Source organism: Talpa occidentalis, unplaced genomic scaffold, assembly GCF_014898055.3.
Source record: "Talpa occidentalis isolate TD23 unplaced genomic scaffold, MPIMG_talOcc4v2.1 talOcc4.7, whole genome shotgun sequence".
Classification (NCBI taxonomy): Eukaryota; Metazoa; Chordata; class Mammalia; order Eulipotyphla; family Talpidae; genus Talpa; species Talpa occidentalis.
Genome location: NW_023605083.1, coordinates 55,936,870 through 55,954,149, shown reverse-complemented (window position 1 = coordinate 55,954,149; position 17,280 = coordinate 55,936,870). Strand labels below are relative to the sequence as shown.

General features: G+C 39.2%; 1 protein-coding gene across 3 annotated transcripts; it reads right to left on the bottom strand.

The window, feature by feature from the left end:
- Nucleotides 1-4,098: 4,098 nt before the first annotated feature.
- Nucleotides 4,099-17,224, bottom strand: ZNF189 (zinc finger protein 189). 3 transcript variants are annotated; one of them, XM_037493045.2, is made up of 3 exons: nt 16,846-17,224; nt 16,013-16,139; nt 4,099-8,382 (listed from the first exon to the last, which is right to left on the bottom strand). In XM_037493045.2, exons 1-3 carry the CDS (start codon nt 16,876-16,878, stop codon nt 6,665-6,667), a joined length of 1,878 nt encoding a protein of 625 aa, XP_037348942.1. In that variant the 5' UTR covers nt 16,879-17,224; the 3' UTR covers nt 4,099-6,664. The 3 variants fall into 3 exon arrangements, with proteins under 3 accessions (XP_037348942.1, XP_037348944.1, XP_037348943.1); XM_037493047.2 differs by having other exon boundaries at nt 4,100-8,382; nt 16,013-16,094; XM_037493046.2 differs by having other exon boundaries at nt 4,101-8,382; nt 16,013-16,097.
- Between the last annotated feature and the right edge of the window lie 56 nt (nt 17,225-17,280).

The window sequence follows — 17,280 nt, the reverse complement described above, 5'->3', positions numbered from 1 at the left end:
GCCCTATTTCATTTTCTTTGAATCTGTTTGGCATGACTGTTATTAATGGTCAGGGTCCTCAACTTTGGCTACTCATTGGAAACACCTGCCAAAAAGAAAAACAAAAAACAAAAAGCACCCAGATGCTCAGTCACACTCCAGCCCAATATGAGGAGAAACTGTAGTTGTGAGGTCCTCTATATATCAGGGTCCTTTAAATCTCCCTTGATGATTTCCATGTGCAGTCAAGTAAGTTAGAGAACTACGCATCTAGATTTCAAGTTTGAGAACTTGAAAGCCAGCCACAGTAGGAAACAAGCTAAAATGCAAAATGGCTTCAAGCGTTACTTGGAGTGTATTAAGAAAGTCAATGTGGCTTCACTGCTTGGAGCTTGCTCTTCTCTTCAAGCAGCCTGAGTATCTTCAAGGTTTAGAGACACATCTTCCTCTGAATTTCCAAGCACATGTGCTAGTTTTGTGGTAGATACTCTTTATATAATTATACTTCATTGGCTTTTAATTTTCAGAATTAATGTATAAAAATGCACTAAGGACAACCATAGTTACAAAAGAGAATTTAAACCTTCTAATTTTGAACTATGTAAAAGTAATAAAGTCAATGGCAGAAAAAAGTAATAATTTAAACGACTGAAGCTGGGAAATTCGAGGAGGAGGTGAAATGGAGGAAAGCAAAGGGAGCACTAACACACTCAGCAGGCAGTCAGAATCCTACATAAAATTAATGGATTAAGAAATGCTTTAGTCTATAGAAGTAATAAAGGAAATGGATATAAATTATTATAATATGTGTATCTATAATTAAACTATAGAAGAAAATAAACTAAGTTATTTGCCTTGAAGAGCTCCAAGACAGGATATCGTTTACAGCAGATAAGTTACATAATAGCAGCATGAGCGTATTATTTAGAGGAATAAGAGAATTAGTACAAAGAGGCTTCTTCTGAGAAGAAAGACCTGAGAGTGGGTTGGAAGGAAGCAAAATTTTTCTTATCATGTGCCTCTATGACATTTGAATATTTATTTCCATATATCTGTGTTACTTTTCTAGACACAATTATATTCATACAAGCAATTTAAAGCTGTCATGTAGGACATTTAACCCAACACTTTCATTTACAGGTTATAAAACCAAGCAAAATTCTTGACAGTTATACATTTAGAGGTTTAGGGTAGAGTCGAAGGATTGGAATCAGGTATCTTCTTTTATAATAAACAGACGGCCAGAGAGGAAGGTAAGAGCAGAATAACAGGCAGTGCTCAATAGCTCTACCTCCTGGCTGTAGATCTTCTGCATTTCTTTTTTTCTTTTTTAAAGATTTATTTATTTATTTATACAAGCACTGGGTATAGTCAGAAGCGCGGGAGGGTGAGAGAATCCACCAGAGCCAGAGCAGGAAGCAGAGCAGGCAGAAGGACCGAAGCACACTGCTGAGGGGAGCAGCGGGCGGCAGGAGAGGTCTGCGGGCCATGTGGGACCCTCCTCTGGTGGCCGGGGAGCAGCTGGGGATCGAACCGGCGCTGCAGAGGCTGCGCGCAGCTTCGCAGCCCAGCACTCAACCGCTGCGCCACCGGAGGCCCTCTTCTGCATTTCTTAATTGCTTTCATTCAACCAGCCAGCAAGGATTTGAGCTTCTACCATGGCCAAACTGTTCTAAAGGCTGGTAACGTGGTGTGACAAAGCTCTTCTGCCAGAAAATGTTTATCTAGAACTTATTAAGCATCACTGACCCTATCTTGTACAGAAGCCTCTTAGATACTCATTTGTGAGTTAAGTACGAATTTAAAACCAAGGCTCAGTTACTTATCTTTTGCTCAAGGCTGAATTATTTATTTCGGTGGGTAAGGGTTTGTATTAAGAATTTTCCCTGGCTATCATCTGATATATTTCCCAACTAAAAGCACTGGAATTTCAACCCTAATAATTTTCTCCACTTGAAGCATTATGAAGACAAGTGTTATGAGGCTACAGCCTTCAATTTCCATTAGCTGTATTATCACTGAATGAATATATTAGTGACTTCCTAGCATTTGTTACACAGATTTATTTTGCAGTTATTGAACACCTGCCAAAAATAAAGCCTTGTACTTGTAGGCACTGAAAGTAACTAACAGAAGTTTCAGTTTGAGGGTAGGTATGTCTTTTACATGCCAGACAATGAAGCTTTAGTAACTAAGCAGGAAATACAAATGCCACTGAGTGGGAGTTGTGACCACAGAGGACTCAGGTGATGCCACCAATCCCCTAAGCCTTTTCTAGAGAGAATGAATTAAGACAGGAGTAATAGCAGTGCTCTATGCAACCCCACATAGGTCCTATTCCATCGCTCTAATACTGTGCACATGGCTTTCTAGCTGTAACCATTTGCTCCAAGCCCCTGAAATGATCTCTAATACTCAATATTGGGCATTGACCTACTAAACATACATGAAAACAGCTAGTAAGCGTTCCTTCAGCACCTACTGTCAGCTGGTAACTGGACTGTATGATCCTTGTGCGCTTACCATTGAGATGAGGAAGACAAGAATTCAGTTAGGAAATAAAATGGCCCGTAATAATGAGCTAAATCACAGTGGTGCTGAGATCAAAAGGGAAGGTATGCTTTACAGGCAGTGAGATGAGTTACAGGCGATTTTATTGCTTGTTATGTGATCTTGGGAAACATACTTGGTTTCTCCAAGTCTCAGTTTCAGCATTGTTGTGAGGTTATTAATATTTTCGGGACAGTGCCATATACATAAGTCATTGATAAACACAAGTTTATTTCCCTGACATTTTGCTCTTAAATAATGATGAAGGCACTCAGGTGGGAATGATGAATTGTCTGTTTCCCAACTAGAGCACAGATAATAGATGTTGAAGAAATTGAGGGAAATTAGATGAGAATGGTGAGGCCAAGGTGAGTGGCGCAGTGGAGAAGGGGAATCTGGGCAGGGATATTATGGAAAGTCACACCTTGAAGTAATGAGCATGGGAAAAGAGTACTGCTGGGAATTCCTTTTCAGAATGTAGAAGAATGAAAAGCCAGCTAAGTGTGTATAATAGCACCTGACATGGGGCCAGTTCTCTTGTTGGTGTAGGTGGGTGAGTAGCTATTTTTAAATAGAGGAAATCAACAAAAAGCTCTCTTCATGTAGCATAGCCACTTACTACCCCAATAAAATTTCTCTTTTATTGCAAGATGGTAGTACTGGGACAAATGGAAATTCAAAATTCTTCCACATCCACGTCTCAAAAAAAGCTTCTCTATACACACAAACCCAGTTCTTTAAATGTGGTGGCACAGTTTCTAAACACAACGCTAATTCTTCTGATAGTTCAGAACAACTGGGACAAGGCTGATGCCCAAGTTTGCAAATGTCAGAGAATTCTATCATGTCCTGCTAGCAATTCCAAATCAAGGCCTCTTTCTGCAACCCCTTCCAACATTTCCCTTCCTGCCCTGATTTTGCCTTGGGAAAAATTATAGGCCAAAGTCAGTGTGCCGTTCTCAATTCAGGGACGCAATGGCTATCATATGATGTGGATTTCTACCTTAGCCACTGGACTAACATGAGATATTATTTTTGAGAACAATGCTCCTAGGTAGGAAAAATCACAAAGTTAACTACTATGCTTTCTCTCTTTATGCAAAATGCTTATCAAAACTGTGTTTGGGAAAATTAGATGATTTTTCTCTGGTCTTTTTTCTCTGTAATACATACGACTTACTATCTACTTCCCAAAGTTTCCTTAGGGGAAAGACTTGCTTGCTGCAACTATGTAACTAATAGAGTATTAACATAGCACCCAGCAGTTATTTTTAAAATAATTTAGTTCAACTTGTCCTATTTGTACAGTAAATGTATCTGTCCTTTTTCCAATTGTCCACTCAGTAGGTCTAGACATGGCTTTAATTTAAAAGCAACCAGTAACTCACCCCCACCAATCACCATGAAAGGGACAGAGAAGATAAAATGGGTAAAATGCCAGTTTTATTTCCTGTGCAGCATAGCCACATCTCCGTTAACTTGGGGACCTCTCTACTGTCTCAGGCCAGTTCATGTGCAAAAATCTTTAGAAGCAGCCTTTCTCCACACTAGCTGCACTTTCCACCCCCCAACTATCTCAGTGAATAAAAGTATCAACTGCCCAAACCCAAATTTTGAATCTTCACCCTGCTCACTTTCCACATCTAACTCACAGCCCACTTTTATGCTATTTCTTCAAACCCATCTCCTTTTCTCACCGCCCCTTGTCTTACCTGAAGATGCTGTCACTTTTCCACTGTGCTACTCTAAGAGTTTCTTGAGATTTTACAAGGGAACCACAAGTCTTTGAAACAATACTTAGGGGCACAGATCTAAGAAAAAGGAACAATCTTTCCCCTCCTGTCCACCTCCACATTTCCTCAAGTTGAAGTGGAGGCACAAGGTATGTGTTGTATTTAGTGTGTGCATCCGTAATATTTCTTAAGCTGGGTGCATCAGTGTTTTGTGAACATTCAACACTGTACACTGTCCATTTCACTGTCTCTCTCACACACCCCTTCTTAAATACAAGGAAAACATTACCACAGAATTTAAATAGTCCTCTGTTTAGCAGGACAACTGCTCTTTTGACCTACACTTGTTTACGGGGAGCCAACCTTCCTACCGCATTCCCGTCACCAAGCAATCAGTTCACTCTGCAGCTACCAGCTCTTCTCAACTCTCCAACTTCAGACCTTCCTGGGTACCATCTTAAGCATTGTCTCTCTTTGAAGATTAAACTTTCTTGTTCTCTCCTCTTTGATGAACTTCATATCCCTCCCTAGAGCTCTTTGCATACTTTTATCATTTTCTTAGTAAACAGCAGTGACAACTGCAGAGAAGTTGCTTTTGAAAATTCACCTGTTGGATTGTTTTTCATAAGCAAGGTATTGCATCTATGGTCAAGCACTAGTGTGAGTTTTCCTCCAGATTAACATAAAAAGATGTAAAAAATTATAATTTTAGCAGGAATATCTCATGGCCATCACTCTAAATTACATCAAGTCAGTTTCTGCTAAGCTATCCATAAGAAAAAGACCTAACTCCAGCAAAAAGCAAAGAAATGTGTTCTAGTGTGCATACAGCAAAAACACTTTGAGCTAGGTTCTTTAAAATACTAAGAACAGGTCTAAGAATCTCATTGCAAGCTGAGACCCTATACCACTGGCATAGAAGAAACGGGGGAGATTCAGGGCAGGATAGTTTTATTGAAGAATCACATACAATTTGTTGTTCTAAACTTCATTAAGCTACAAACTGTTTTGAAAAGTTAACTATTATTTAAAGGAGTGCACAAAATTGGTGTCTGTAATATCCACACGTAATTTGCATATGTGTTTTTCAGAGATGGGAAAATGGAAAGTTTGGAGGTGAATTTTAGAATGTGTAGTGCATAGGAAGAAGGTAAGTTATTTCCTCAAACTGTCAGAAAGTTCAAATTAAGAGTCTGATCACTTGAAATTCTATATTCAGAAGTTAAAGAACTTGGACTTAACCTTAATGGAACATTCCCCCAAAAGTTACTAGTCACAGGTAGAATGAGAGCTATATCCTTTAAATGTGGTTCTAGCTTATAAATTCAGTAACATGAATGACAGGATAGAGTTTACACGAAAATAACAAAGAACTCTTACACAAAAAAAAATAATAGTTTAATGATTAAAACAGATGAATCAGTAAGTTTATAACCATTAACTAAGGGAAGCCCTAGAACTGGGAAATAGGTTTCTTAATTGCATGCAAAGTCTAGTTACCATAAAAACCAAAGCAATATCAAAATATTTCTGCTTCCTAACATAGACTCCAGGTCTTTTTATTTCCAATTCTTGGTAATCAAAATATGTACACTTTCACATGCTACTGGTAGTGCAGGAATATGGTTATTTGTATAGGACTACAAATATCTTTCACAGATTGAAGGGCATAAAGAGAAATGTCTTTCCCCATTTTTTGGTGCCCATCCTGGAAAAAAAAAAAAAAAGGCACTCCCAAAAGGTTCCTTGGTAACACCTTTGCTAGGTATTTTAATTATTCACATAATTTTTACATGTAAAATTAATGGTCCATTCATCTCACATATCTGGGGACAAGGCATTAGAACTGCCTTTAACTCACATGCCAAACAACTGGCTTTCTGAAACAATGACAAAAACTTTCAATACCAGTTATATATAAAAACCAAAACAAAAACCACCAAAAAACCATTTGGGCTGTTTTTCTTACTGAACGTTGACATGCATGGCCAAACATATCACAGAACTGAAAGGACTACCATATTGATGATGGCAAAGGTTCCTTGAATAATTCTAGTTTTCTAGTATTAGCTGGTTCCAGCTCTCTCGTACCAATGCAACTTTGTCTTCCTTTTAACTAAGTGCTCTGACCATGGGTTTAACCTCTCTGCAAAGATTTGTTAAAAAAAGATGCTTACATAACTCACTCAGTCCTTGTCATCAAAACAAAGAATAATGTAAGTCTTCAAATGCCCATAGGCATTTGCCCATTATTCACAGAATCTTTAGAAACCATTTGGGTGAAGCCAAGGGAAATCTGCTTTACCAGCAAATATCTAAGTCAGACTCAGGTTGAGCCATATTGAAACTGCACTTGGGTAGCTAGTCTCAAGTCAAACTGAACTTAAATATTTCTCTTACATTTACTGCATCCATGTAGTATGCAATTTTTGATGCTGAATAAGAGATAAGCGGCAATTAAAGGCTTCGCCACAGGCATCACATTCATGAGTTTCTTGATTTTTCACCTCCGTGTGGATCTTCTGATGGTTGACAAGGCTTCGCTGTTGACTAAAACTTTTGTCGCACTTCTCACACTTGTAAGGTTTCTCTCCTGTGTGTATTCTCTGATGCTGAATAAGGCCCGAGTTCCGGCTAAAGGCCTTGCCACATTCATCACATTTATGTGGCTTATTACCTGTGTGAACACCCTGATGTCGAATAAGATTGCAAAGTTGACTAAAGCTTTTGCCACACTGTCTGCACAGATAGGGTCTCTCACCAGTGTGGATTCTCTGGTGTTCAATAAGAAATGAGCTCCGACTGAAGCTCTTTCCACATACAGTACATAAGTAGGGTTTTTCACCAGTGTGTATTCTTTGATGTTGTACAAGATGTGCACTGACACTAAAAGTTTTCCCACATTCATCACATTTGTAAGATTTTTCCTTAGGGTAGACTTCCTGCTGTATAACAAGACTGCAACTTGGATCAAAACTTTCCTTAGTTTCATTGTATGAGTAAGTCTTCTCTCGGGTGTGAATTCTCTGATGCTGAATAAGACCTGAGCTTCTACTAAAGGCTTTTCCACATTCCTCACATTTATGGGGTTTGTCGCCTGTGTGAATTCTTTGATGACGAGTAAGGTTACAAAGTTGACTGAAGCTTTTCCCACACTCTTTGCACTGATAAGGTCTCTCTCCTGTATGAATTCTTTGATGTTCAATAAGAAATGAGCTCCGACTAAAGCTCTTTCCACATTCGATACAAAGAAAAGGCTTCTCACCAGTGTGGATTTTCTGGTGTTGTATAAGGTATGTACTTAATCTAAAGGCTTTCCCACATTCACCACATTTATGGGGTCTTTCCCCAGTGTGAATTCTCTGATGTTCAACAAGTAATGAATTTCGACTAAAGCTTTTCTTACACTTGGTACAATGATAAGGTTTCTCACCAGTGTGAGTTCTCTGATGCTCAATAAGGTGTGACTTCCAGCTGAAGGCCTTCCCACAGTCACTACATTTGTGGGGTTTCTCACCTGTGTGAATCCTTTGATGCTTAACAAGGCTCCTTCTCTGGCTGAAGCTCTGTTTGCACTGATTACACTGATAGGGTCTCTCTCCAGTGTGGATTCTCTGATGTCTAATAAGGGTTGAACTCACACTAAAGGTTTTCCCACAGTAATTACATTCATAGGGCCTTTCCCCAGTGTGAATTCTCTGATGTTCAATAACAAATGAACTGCGGCTAAAACTTTTCCCACATTCATTGCACTGAAAAGGCTTCTCACCAGTATGAACCCTTTGATGTTGAATAAAATGGGCCTTACGGACAAAACCCTTTCCACACTCTTCACATTTATGGCATTTCTCTTCTGAGTTTGGTCTTTTACGGATGTTAGTGTTTCCTCTAAATGTTCTCTGTTCCTGAGTCAAAGATTCCCTTGGTATTTCCCATAAGAAGATTCCTCTCTGTTTATCTAACCTACCAACAAGTTCAAAGGTTTCTCTACCCATGGGATCCTGGTCAATTTCACTTTTAATTCTTGTAACTATTACACCCTGTGGTTCCACTTCTTCCTCAATTTCCTCGATTTCTTGTTTCACAGTTGGTTCCTCATCTTTATCTCTGTTCAAAACATCTAAAATAAAAAATAGAAACATTAGCCAAATTCTTGGCTAGCAAGGAGAAACTGTCAGAAAAATAAGATAATTAAGATACATTACAGCTATAAAGTGTAGTGTATTATCCACAGTATTGTTGTAAGGATTAAATTAGTTCATTTTTATGAAGACTTTACAACACTGCCCCCCAAAAAACAGTACAAGATATATAAATACTATTATTTAGTATTACTTAAATGATGTAATGAAATGTTTTCCTTGGAGAAGAGGTATGAAAGGACTATTTACTAGGCAAAGAACTATCAATAGGGGCATTTATTGTTGTAAATCAACAATAAATTATGCAAGGTAAGATGGGCAAATAAATGGAAATAGAACAAGCAGTGGTGGGATAAACAAGTCTATCATTGAAGAAAGGCTAACAGGGGAAGAAAATGCTAGGTTCCAGAAAATTCAGGATGACACTGCATCACAGAAATGTTAATAAATCAAATAACTGACAGAAAGGAAGACATAAAATGATGCTACGAAAGTCAAAAGGCAAAAACCAGGGGAAGCATCAGATTGTTCATTATTAAGGATTTTTTAATTGCAATCAAAAATATTCCAGGCAAAGTAGTATGAACTAGGATTCAGAGATAAGACAGAAGCCCCCTGCCAAATGGAATAGAGGGAAAGTATAAATGGTGAAAGAATATAATGAGTTGAAGTGACATGGAGTCTGATATAGCAAGACAGAGGAAAAAGAATATAAAGGAACATGGTCACAACTAATAGAAGAAACAAAGAAAAAGAGAAGCCTGGGAAAGCTTATGACTTCACCCATCACAAATTATATCACACTCTTCAAGTATACATGATTCTAACTCTTGTGATGATACAAAATCCCAGTTGGAATAAACTAGTTCTGAGAGTCTGTATGACATTTGAGAAATGAAAATCTTGCATCTGCTAGAGGAAAGACAATGGTCTCTGTAGTAACAGAGTGGCATACAGGACACTTAGAAATCTGTCTCTGACCTCTTTCCTGATTTTCTTTTCTTGCTGCCTGTTGGGTAACTTCATTAGAAGATTCAACACTACCAAATTTATATTTGGCCCTAAACAATTTCCTTTTTCAGATTCCCTTTTTCCTCTCAATTTTCCAGTTTTCTAAGTGTGGAAACATCTTTCAATTTTCTTTTCACTAACTTCAAACTGCTCATAAATTGTTTTATTCCAGAAAACCTTCTCTTATTCCCCTAAGAAATTACTAGACACTTTATTTCTATTTAGGATCCTTATTGTAATCTCCCAAATTCACTTTCAAACTAATTGTATTGTTTCATGCAATGAAAAAGGATGAGAGAACTTCTTTAACTTTCTGCCCCTTACCTATAAAATTGTTTGTAACGGTATATTAAGAAATATACCATTTCCATCTGAGGTTAATCTATCTACCCCATTTTTATCTCAATCACCTCTCATTACTTGTTCAACTATTGCCATTTTTCCCTCTTTCTGTATTTTCCATTGACACTTTCCCTACAAGCATACAAATATGCCCAACTTTATTTGAACCTGAAACCCTTCTTCTGATGAAAGTATAGATTTGGGGCGGGGGAGGAAAGAAAAAAAAAAAAAAAACAAACCTTAACATTTCAGGACCAACCATTTCCCATTCAATGTCTTCTACAACTTAATACAAAATCTAGTTTTTGTTTCTGTATCTAGAGAAACTTAATAAATCACCAATGACTTCCACATAACAAATACAATGGACACAATGGACTTTTTCAGCCCTATTTTACACAGGAGCATTTGACACTCTTATTTCTTGACACTTTTTAATTTTTATTCTATTATATTCTTCTAGTTCTTCCCCTATTACTTCTTTGGCCTTTTCTAATACATTCTTCACATTTATTACTCTACCTGTCAACTCTTTTTTTTTTTTTTTTATAGAGACATGTTTTTTATTTATTTAGTTTGTTTGTTTGTTTTGTTTATACATGCACTGGGTACAGTCAGAAGTGCGGGAGGGTGAGAGAATTCACCAGAGTCAGAGCGGGGAGCAGAGCAGGCAGAAGGACCAAAGTACACTGCTGAGGGGAGCAGCGGGCGGCAGGAGAGGTCTGCGCGCCATGTGGGACCCTCCTCTGGTGGCCGGGGAGCAGTCTGGGATCGAACCGGCGCTGCAGCCGCGGGCAGCTTCGCAACCCAGCGCTCAACCGCTGCGCCACCTGGGAGGCCCTACCTGTCAACTCTTAAATGTTACTGTTACCCATGTTTATATCCTTACCTTCTCTAAATAGACTCTTTGAATAGCTCCACTTAGATGTCTCAAAAAGAGCTCACAATTAACATGACTGTCATCAATTCTCGTGTCTATCTCCAACTCTATTATCTTCTCTTTACATTTCCCCTGAAGTCTCAAAGCAGGAAATCATCCCAGATTTTTGTTTTCTTTCAATCACCAAAACCAATGCTTTTTCTTTTTAGCATCTCTCTTTTTACTATGACAACCATGTTCCATGGATTATTGCAAAAGCTTATTATTTAAAGCTTACTATTTAATAATCTGTGGCTGTTCTTTCAGCTGTCCCCTCTACATTGATTTCATTGAATCCAGAGAGATCATCATAAAATGGATTCTATTCAAGTCACTACCTGTAGATTCATCAACAGTTCACCACCTTTAAGATCAAATCAAAGCTCTTTACACTATGATAGTCAGCACTTCATGGCATAGTTCCCAAAGCTCAAATTACCCCGCTTTCCACTTCAAGTGGGTAAACTGCTTGTGTTGTTGCGTCCATGCCATTTCTTTGCATAGCCTGTTTACTAAATGTTCCCCAAATGGTTTAATCTCATGAACGGGCTTTCTCTTTAAGATTCAATTGAAAGCAATAGTTCCTCTGCAAAGCCTTCACTAAGTTCACTAGACAGAATTTTTATATGACTAGCCTTATCCATAACTCCATTATAGCTATTATTATACTGCATCTTAAAATGTGTTTGTTCCTTCCATTGGATTGTAAATTCATTGGGAAAAGATAATGTCTCCTTTTAATACTAACCCAACGAATACTGTTCCAGGGATCTTACTCAAAGGAATAAGAAATAATTATCATCATTATTTGCTGATGATATGAATGTCTATCTAAAATTCCTAAAAGAATTAAAATATAATAACAAGACTAATAATTAAAATAAATACTGTTTCTTACTACCAGGAATAAGTAGTCAATATTACAAAAATACTTGTAGAAAAAAATGCTCTTCACAATTATAACAAAAACCATAAAGCCTAGGAATAAACCTAACAAGAAATGTGCAAGGTTCTGAGACAATCATAAAATTGTCTGAAGGACATAAAAAGAGTTAATAGAGTCAACCAAATTGCAAGAGTCAATATGAGTCTTTATTGTACCCCCAAAAACAATCTATAAACCTAACTGCATTCCAATAAAAACTATCAAACAATTAAAAGGCCCCAATGAATATTAATTTCAACCAGAAGAATGAAGGAACAAGTATATACTGAAAAAGAATAAAAGTGAACTTGCTTTATTAGACATGAAATGAACAAGGAGTTTAGGTTTCCCCACAAAGCAGCCCATATATGACCGGCCATCCATTCCATTGCCTTGGTAGTGCTATAGTCACCTTCTGGAGTATCTGCAATGCTTGTATTACAAGTTCCCATCCCGTGACCATAGCTTATTTGTCTAGACCAGACAATTGACTCAAAGTGCATCTCTCCCAAAAATGTGGAACTGAAATGGAAACTGTCCAAGAGGGGCAACTTGGGAGGTAAGGAAGAGACTTAAGCAGAGAAAAGCTGAAACTGACTAGACTTATGACTAGACTTTCAGAAACTGAAAAGACAGAGGGGCATGGACATAGGTAGAAAGACTAGTCAGCGAGAAAGAAACAGAACACAAGTATAGAATTCTTTCAGTTTTAGTTCCAAATTCCTGGGAGAGATGCACTTTGAATCAACTGTCTATCTTAGTCCTTTTCTGATGTCCAGTTAAAATCCTGCACTTATATTCCATAAGCCATCTATTCCCTGTAATAACTTTTCTTGTTGGCTTAAGCTAGCTTGAATTGATCCGTAAGGAAAGAGGAGAAGAGAAGGCAAGAGGAAAGAGGAAAGAGAAGGCAAGAGAGAATGACTGAAGTTTGGGACAGAACAGGAGTTAGCAAACTTTTTCTGTAAAGGACCAAATAGTAAATATTTTTGGCTTTGTGAGCCATATAGTCTCTGCTGCGACCACTCAACGCTGCCACTGTAGTGTGAAAGTAGTCACATATAACAAAAAGGATTGGACATGTGCATGTTCCAATAAAACTTTATTTACAAAACAAGCAGTGGCATAGATTTGATCAGTGGACCATAGCTGCCAACCCACCACCCAACAGAATATAAAAAGAACAGTTTTCTTGGCAAATAACAGAAAATGAAAGAACTTGAATTTGCAGGGCTAGCACAGTGCTCGGTAACTATTTATTTAATGAGTACCTGAACAACTTTTTAAGTGGGACGCTAATAAAAGAAGAGAAAAAATGAATTTAAGGTTTTGCAGATAAAGCAATTCCTAATTCTGTCAAGGTCCAATATGGCTCAAGTAGACTGGCGAGAAGCCATTAACAGGGAAGAAGTTGATTTCAATGTAAAGAACTGGAAGATCAAGAACTGAGAAATCAAGCAGTCAGCTGTACCATCAACGTAGTTATTAGTTTTTTTTTTAAGCCAGCATGGAAAAGAAAGGTATAAATGAAGAACTGCAATTACAAAGCTAGAAAACAGTTGCTAAGTAAAGCGAGAAGATGAAGTAGAGGAAGCAGTACACTGGAACAGCTGAGTAAAACTGCTCTCATTTAAAAAGTCTTCATCAAGGGAATGGACAAAGTCTAAAGAGGAGGATGAAAAGACAGTGAAGGAAGACACAATAAATGATTAAAAACTGCATTTCAGCTAAAATAAAAGAGAACCTAAAAATAGGAAATTGCAATGGGCTCACTGCCACGCCTTTGTCCATATGGTACTCACATTTTGCAGGAGGGACAGGCAAGGCCGGGCGTTTGTCTGGTTCTATCAACTAGGATACCATATGTGTAGATAAAGCTGGCAGTAAAAAAAATGGCATATTGAAAAAAAAAATCAGCAGCTGGTAGGACTGGAGAATGAAGTGGTGTGCAGGAAATAACAGAAGAGGCTAGAAAACTAGGCAGGAGCTATATTGGGATAGGTCCCAGTATATTGGGTAAGAAATGAAGATTTTTATCTTTTAAGCTATCAGCAATCATTAGCGGTTGTAAGCATTTAGCTAATACAAAATCACTTTGGTGGCAGAAAAGAGAACGTATTAAAAGAAAGGGAGACTAGCTTATGGGTTAATGCAATAATTAAGCCAGAGGTATTGAGTGTTAAAATAATTAAAATGCTTAAGAAGTATACAATAAATGCCTGGCTTTGTGCTAAGTGCTAGAGAAATCAAATGAATAAAATACTCGTGGAGATCAATCTAGTGAGAGGAATCACATAAAGAATAATTATTGCACAGTGTGATAAATTCAACAATGAAAGTATATTCAAGGTAGCACAGAGAAAGGAGTGCTTACTTCTGAAGAGGAGTTCCTTCAGGTATTAATGGATTTGCAAGTTGTAGAGTTATTTATGTGGTTTTCAAAAGGAGAGTACTATGAATCTGGAGCTCAAGAGAAAAGACAATGATAAAAGCAATCAACATTCACAATGCATTTACTGTACACTAGTCAGTGTCCTGAGTGCTTATTTATTAAGAGGTGGCTGCTATTATTTCTACTTTATGAAAAGAGAAACTAAGGCACAAAGAGGTTAGGTAATTCACACATGGTCACAAGGTCCGACCAGGATTTTCACTTAAGCAGTGAGATGCCATATTGCTTCTCTTAGGTGGAGGTAAAAATTTGGGACTTAACATCACAGCTGGTGACCTGCATACATATAAGGTCTGCCAAGGAAATTATAAAGACCGAGAGGAAATCTAAGAATGCAACGCAATGAAAGGAAACAACAAAGAATTTGAAATATCTATAGAGGTAGAATAAAATAAGATCCAGAAATAGTCTATTGAGTTTGACAATTAGGTCATTGCATTTGACAACTGTATTTATATACTAATGTTAAATACTTTCAGGGAAGTAGTGGCAAGAAAAAGAGCTGAGAAATAATGAGCGGTAAGGCAGTATAGAATACATATTAACTACTCTTAAAAATAAACCTGGCTGCGAGGAGAGTAAGTAGTAGGTTCCATTGAGTGGCAAGAGGGAGACTGTGGCTTAAGAGTTTTCTCTTTATCCTCCTCCTGTTGATAAAGTTATGACCATACTTATCAGAAGACAGGTACTAGGGGAGAAGGAATAGACTGAAGCTACAAATTGGGGGTGGGGGAGGAAGAAATGACTGATAGCTAAGTTCTTAGGAGAACTGAGAAGATAGAAGATGTCTTGGCACTGATAAGGGTAGAAAAATTGAAAATTCATGTTTACTGGCTTCTACTGTGTGGAACAGGTTAAGGTCCATAGTTGAGTACTGGATTCAAGAGAACTCTTTGAAGTTTTGCAACAGTCTTTTAACGAACAAAGGACTGAGTAAGTTAAGGATAAAATAATTTGCTGAGGTGTAAAAACCGGATGGAAAACACAAGGAAAGTTGTACACATGTACTAAGTATCAGTCCTTCTGCTTAAATAATTTCTCCTACTGTGTTTAGCAACTCAGGTGGAAGAAAAAAACAAATTATACAAGCAACACAAGATAAGAAACTGAAGAAGGGGTCCAGGATAATGACAAGGTGGCAAAAGAGCATGCCAGTGATAACTTCTATATAGGTCTATAGATTAGATGAGGAGGTGAAGTCAGGAGGAGATTGATAAGATTGGTAAAAAAAAAAAATTGAGGAATCAAAGAATAGGAAATATCATTAATAATGAATGGGTTTCATTCTTAGGGAAGGAGAGATAAGGAGCAGGAGAGGTAGAAAGGTAAGAAGCGCCATATGGGCAGAGATGATGTCTGTTTTCGTTACCCCTGCTTGGCCTGATGAAAAAAAAAATTGACAGTGAAAAGAAATTGGGTGGGTAGAGCAAAACTTCGGAGCTTCAAAGGAGATGGATTTTGTTTAAAGGAAAACGAACGCTTTGGGAACAGCACTGAAAAGCTGGGAGATCAGTAACTCCTCCCTTCCCAGTCTTAAGACAAAGGATAGGAAGGAAGAGGATGTGGGAGAATAAGCAGTGCCTGCCAGAGAAGTGTCCTTGGGAAAGTGCCAGGTTTCAGTGAAGGCCAGGAGGGGTAAGGAACATTATGTGAAGAGGAACAGGGGCTCCAGAAGGCAGAGTGAAAAGGGTGGGAGTAAAGTAGTGGGAAGATGAGCCAGGAGGGAAAGTACAAAGCAATATGGGAATGAGATTATGAAGATAAGAGGCAAGAAAAGCTTGTATTTTGGTCACTACAAGGACTCTAGGGATAACAGTATGGAAACAATTAATGGCTAAAGGGTTGAAATGGAAATTTGGAACAAAGCACCTTTGGCACTGGTGCTGGTCCAAGTGTTCTCACAGACTGATTTCTAACAGGCTCTTAGATATTTTAATCAGAGAAACAGCAGATTCTTACCCAGTGAGACCAGGTTTCCATAATTCTCCATCATGACATCTTTATACAGGCTTCTCTGAGTTGGATCCAGATAATCCCACTCCTCCTGGGTAAAAAACACAGCCACATCCTCAAATGTCAGCAACCCCTGAAATAGTATGATTTCTGTGGTCAGTTCTTGTTGTCTCAAGGACAATTCTACCACTGAGAGTAGCAGAAACAACCACTTATCTGGGTCCCAGAGGCCAGGAGGAACATGATAACTAAGAGTTCCAAATGGGGCCCAATTCTGGGAGCCGACTGTAACAGACTGGCACCTCAAAGAAGAGGAAAACAGAGCTGGAGCTGAATCTTTGTCCTCGATAGTGAGGGGGCCCTTAGGGCAAGGTTGTTATGATTTAATAGTCATGGACTAATATTTTAATTTTAAAAAGGTGCCCCCAAGGCCTCTCCCCAAGCTTCCTTCATCTCACTGTCAGGCTCCAGCTCTCCATTTGCAATGGCTTGTGACCCAGGTCAGTTCCACGAAGTTTTCTAAATATCTACCTTGGGTCCAGGCATCCTAACACTCGACACAGGGGAGAGTGAAAAATGGTGCCTCACTTGGAAAAACTAAAAAATGAGAGCGACAGTTCAGAGCATATTTTCTTTCTCTGATTTATTAAGTCACTCTTGAGGGGAGGGAGGGGGAAGGAAGCAGCGAACGGTTTCGTCTCCACCCACAGCCCATAGGAGGGGGTATTTCCTTGCACCGCGCTGGCCCTAAAGACCCCGGTGCAGGAGGTGGGGCGCCGATGGCGCGGCCTAGTTGGGGTAGAGGCGAGAGAACCGGATGCCCCGGGGGGGTGACTTACCTTTGGCTCCGGCGTGGGGCTCGGGGAAGCCATCTCCCAGCTTCAAAATCAGGGCAGGAACACCGGGGAGCGCACGGAGAGCTGCTTCTGGCGAGGCCTACCGGCCGCTGGAAATTAGGCCCGACGAAGGCGAGGCCTCCAGGCTGGATCTGGCTAGGTCCTGCCTCGGTCCCTAAGCGGTCACGACCCCAGCAGCATATCAGACTCTCCCCTTGGCCGCCCCACAACTCGAACCCTCGCTCCTGCCTGACTGCGCAGCCATCCAGGCCTCGCTACAGCCCCTTCCCGGTTACCAATTTCTCCTCCTTTCAGCCAAGTACAGCTATGACCGCCCGCCCCCGGACCAGAAGGCGTCACCCGGAACCTTCCCGGGACGCCCCCCGACTACAACTCCCGTCATGCTCCGAGGCAAAGCGCCGGTCCGGCCTCCACTGG